Below are 3826 nucleotides of genomic sequence, written 5' to 3' on the forward strand. Positions count from 1 at the left end.
GGTGATGTTCCTCGTCCCCAGAGCTAGTCTACGGCACCAGGGGGCAGTTCTGGTATGCATAGCACCCGACCCCGATTTCCTGCCCTGTGAGTAGTGGGCCCACCGGGCGGCTGATCATACTCACCTGATCACTGTGGGTTAGTTCGTCTGTGGTGACTCCATCATGGTCGCTGTGTCGACAGTGAAACCAGTTAAAGCAGTCTGGTTCTAATCTGAGAGATTAGTTATCAGGAAATTCAACTTTCTGGAAACATAAATCTAAAACCTGTGGTTCCACCATCCAGTTAGTTGTTCCGGATTCCATCAGTTCTAAAAACAGACATTTATTCCAACAGCATTTATTGACATTATTTACAGACAGACCTGAGGAACAAACCAGCATCTACAGTTCAAACCAAAGAGAATACAGACAGTTTAATTGAAAAGGAAACATTTTGTAGTAAAATTCAAAGACAGCATCAAGAAATGGAGAAAGAAATAAAAAGCAGAAACAACAAACAAGAACATTTCTTCACTAAACTGCCAGAAAAGCTACGATTCTGAAGCTAATGAGACAATAAATAAAAACGCACTTTGTCTGATGGCAACACAGAAACAAACATTTAGTTTAAAAGAAATGTAACTGGCAAAAGATACAGTAAAAAACTTTATTTTCTGTTTACGGTTTTAAAACAGATGGTTTCATTTTCTGAACTCTTCCAGTTTTTAAAGTAGTTTGATTTTTCAGTTTCAGTGTTTCAACAACATTTTAATATTTGATTCCCATTTTTAATGGAAAGTTTCAGTAAAAATCACTCCTGGATGTTCCTGAACCTGGAAATGAGCTGCAATCAAACTGAATAGGTGACATCACACCTGGTCAGTCATGCGGTCAGTCGCCTGTTCAGTTTGATTGAAGCTCAACCTGTAACCTGATCCTGTTAACCTGATCCTGTTAACCTGATTATGTTAACCTGATCATTCTCAGGTATTTTCTAAATAGGAAACAGTTCTGTTTGTAAAAAATTCTGTAAAAGCGCAGAAATAAAGTTTCACATTCAGTCCCCAGCTTCAGTCATACAATCACACACCTGGTTCTGACCTCACAGTGCGTGTAACAGGGGGCGGAGCCTGAGACGACAGGTGTGTCGCAGGTTAAACATTTGGCACAAAGTGAACTCTGGGAGGTTCTGATCCGGTTCAGGTCTCTGTCTCCCGTCATCCTTCACGTCCCTCCTGAGAGATTCTGGGATGTAAACCCAGTCCAGAGGTCCGGTCCGGTCCAGGTGAGACACACCTGGTCTGATGATCCGACCCGAGTCTGAAGTGCAAAAATACATAAATGAGATCTCAGAGTCCAGACTTGGTTTCACAGCTTTCACAGCTCTGGGTCAGAGCTGGTTCTGGTTCAGAAACGCAGCTGATTGGCTGTCAGGACGGACTGTGATTGGTTGGTTCACAGGAAGAAAGTTTCATTCAAGTTCAAGTCTTTGTTCTGGACTCTGCTGCTGAGGCCCGCGGGCCCACGGAACCGACACACGAGGACCAGACAGAACCGACACACCAAGGACCTGATGGAACCGACGGAACCGAGACACCGAGGACCAGAGGGAACGGACACAAAAAAGGACCAGACGGAACCGACAAACGAGGACCAGACGGAACCGACACACTGAGGACTTGATGGAACCGACAGAACCGAGACACCGAGGACCAGACAGAACCGACACACCGAGGACCTGATGGAACCGATGGAACTGAGACACCGAGGACCAGACGGAACCGACACACGAACGACCAGACAGAACCGAGACACTGAGGACCGGACGGAACCGACTGCTCCTTTTTTTACGCTGCTTCCTGGTTCAGAAAAAGCTGCACAAAACAAAATAAATAAAAACTATAAATTAAATGTAGTTAAATTAAAATGAAACAGAACAAACTAACACAGTTAAAATAAAATTAAATAAAATCAAAAACATCAAAACGCAGTTTTTAAAAATAAAATAAAAATCTGAACATTTTAAAAACAAATTGAAATCAGAATAAAAACTGGATTTTTACTTTTTTAGTTTCTTAGTTTCACTTTCATTTTAATTCTACTAAAAATGTAAATTCACCCCATAAAACACGACGCAGCTTCAGAACCTCAAAGTTCTGACCGGTCCAGTCTTCAGAACCTCAAAGTTCTGACAGCTTCGTTTAAAAATGACTTAATTAATCTGATAATCAATGATTCTGATCGATCGACTGATGAGGTTTAAATCAAACTCTGTCCGGAACCAGCTCTGACCCAGATTACACCAGTTCTAGTGGTCCAGTCTGGTTCTGGTGGGTCCAGTCCCGTCCGATCCGGTTCTGGTGATCTGGTCCAGTCCGTTCCAGTGCAGTCTGGTCCGGTCCAGTCCATTGGTCCGGTCCTGGTCAGACGTGCAGCCGTGCGGTCCGCAGCTTCCACCTCCTGGAGCGGACTTTGAAGAAGAAAAAGAGCAGCATGAGGACGAGGCAGGAGGACACGTAGAGGAGGACACACAGACTCATGTCCACGCTGTTGAAGCCCAGAGAACCCAGGATCCACACAGAACCAGAACTGGACCGGACCAGAACCTCCCGCTGCTCCTCCCTTGCTGCCTGGTTACCGTGGCGAAGCTCCTCCTCCCTCCCCCGTCCTCCTCCTCGGGGCTCCTGCCCCTCTGGCCGGCCGCTCTGAGCGCGCTCAGGAGGAGGTGGAGGGGTCAGCGAGTAGCGGGGGGACAGGTTGGCGTTGCCGTAGTGACGCTGCAGGAAGTGGAGCACGTTGTCATGGTTCCACACGTGGACGCCATTTTTCTCCTCATGACAGGAGGAGCAGAGGGAGGTGCTGGGCCACGGAGACTTAGGAAAGAGAGGATCATCACTGAGAGAACCTGAGGAGGAGGAGGAGGAGATGGAGGAGGGAGAGGAGGAGGAGGAAGAGGAGGAGGAAGGAGAGGAGGTGTTAGCATCAAATTCATCCAGAACTACAGAAAACTTCAGCAGCTCACTTCATCAACAGGTTATATCAGTGTTTCTGAAATAGTGGTGCGACTGAGAGGAAAAGGTCCGTCGACACGGAACTAATTAGCTGAACTATTGTTTTAACTTCGGCTTTTTTTTTCGCGGTGCACAAACTGGCCATTCGCATAGTTTAGACTCGGACGTACGGACTCCCGGGAATGGGAGGATGCATCGTTAACGTGCAGTCAGAACACTGGTGTACTGGATCAGGTCACCATCTGGGCTTATCTACTCCAAGTGTCAAACATGCGGCCCGTGGGCCAAAACCAGCCGCCAGATGGTCCATTTCGGCCCCTCAGGACGACTTTACAGAGTATAAAAAAAACTACAGAGAAAACATTAACTGTACATTGTAAATTTGTAAAATGGTAAATTTTAAATAATTTCTAGACCATGACAAGTTGTTTTGATCATAAGTAAAATACCTGATTGTTCAGTTCCAGGTAGCTGAGACTAAATGTTGTGTTCCTTCGTAGATAAACTCTGATCTGGCAGTTGTAGTGTGTAAATGATTAATTGAGGCATAATACTATTGAAATTTAACTTACTGTTATTAAGAAATTTCAGGATGTTCATGATGTTTTGTAAAAAGATAATTCATTAATGTGATCATTTTCAGAATGCACTTTTTTGAACTAAACCAAAGGGGAAAAGTGGTTTTACTGGTCTGGTCCAGTGGAGATCAGACTGGACTGAATGTGCAACCTGGACTATGATGGGTTTGACTCTCCTGATCTTTACTGTGGGAAAACAAGACAAAAATAACACAGTCCTGCATATTCATGCTTTATTAGTTTTAGTTAAAAAAAAA

General features: G+C 44.7%; 1 protein-coding gene across 2 annotated transcripts in view; it reads right to left on the reverse strand.

Annotated features, from left to right (window-relative positions):
• Positions 1 to 322: 322 nt before the first annotated feature.
• qsox2 (quiescin Q6 sulfhydryl oxidase 2) overlaps positions 323 to 3826 on the reverse strand; it is a 31004-nt gene continuing 27500 nt past the window's right edge. Inside the window, exons 13-14 of one of the 2 annotated variants that reach the window (XM_055011320.1) lie at positions 2619 to 2885; positions 323 to 1300 (exon numbers count right to left, since the gene is read on the reverse strand). In XM_055011320.1, the coding sequence (XP_054867295.1) occupies positions 1083 to 1300; positions 2619 to 2885 (485 nt within the window). In that variant the 3' untranslated portion in view covers positions 323 to 1082. Of the gene's footprint in view, positions 2886 to 3826 lie in introns of both variants that reach the window. The other variant, XM_023293431.3, reaches the window with a different exon arrangement.

The sequence above is a fragment of the Amphiprion ocellaris genome, chromosome 6 (genome assembly GCF_022539595.1).
Source record: "Amphiprion ocellaris isolate individual 3 ecotype Okinawa chromosome 6, ASM2253959v1, whole genome shotgun sequence".
Classification (NCBI taxonomy): Eukaryota; Metazoa; Chordata; class Actinopteri; family Pomacentridae; genus Amphiprion; species Amphiprion ocellaris.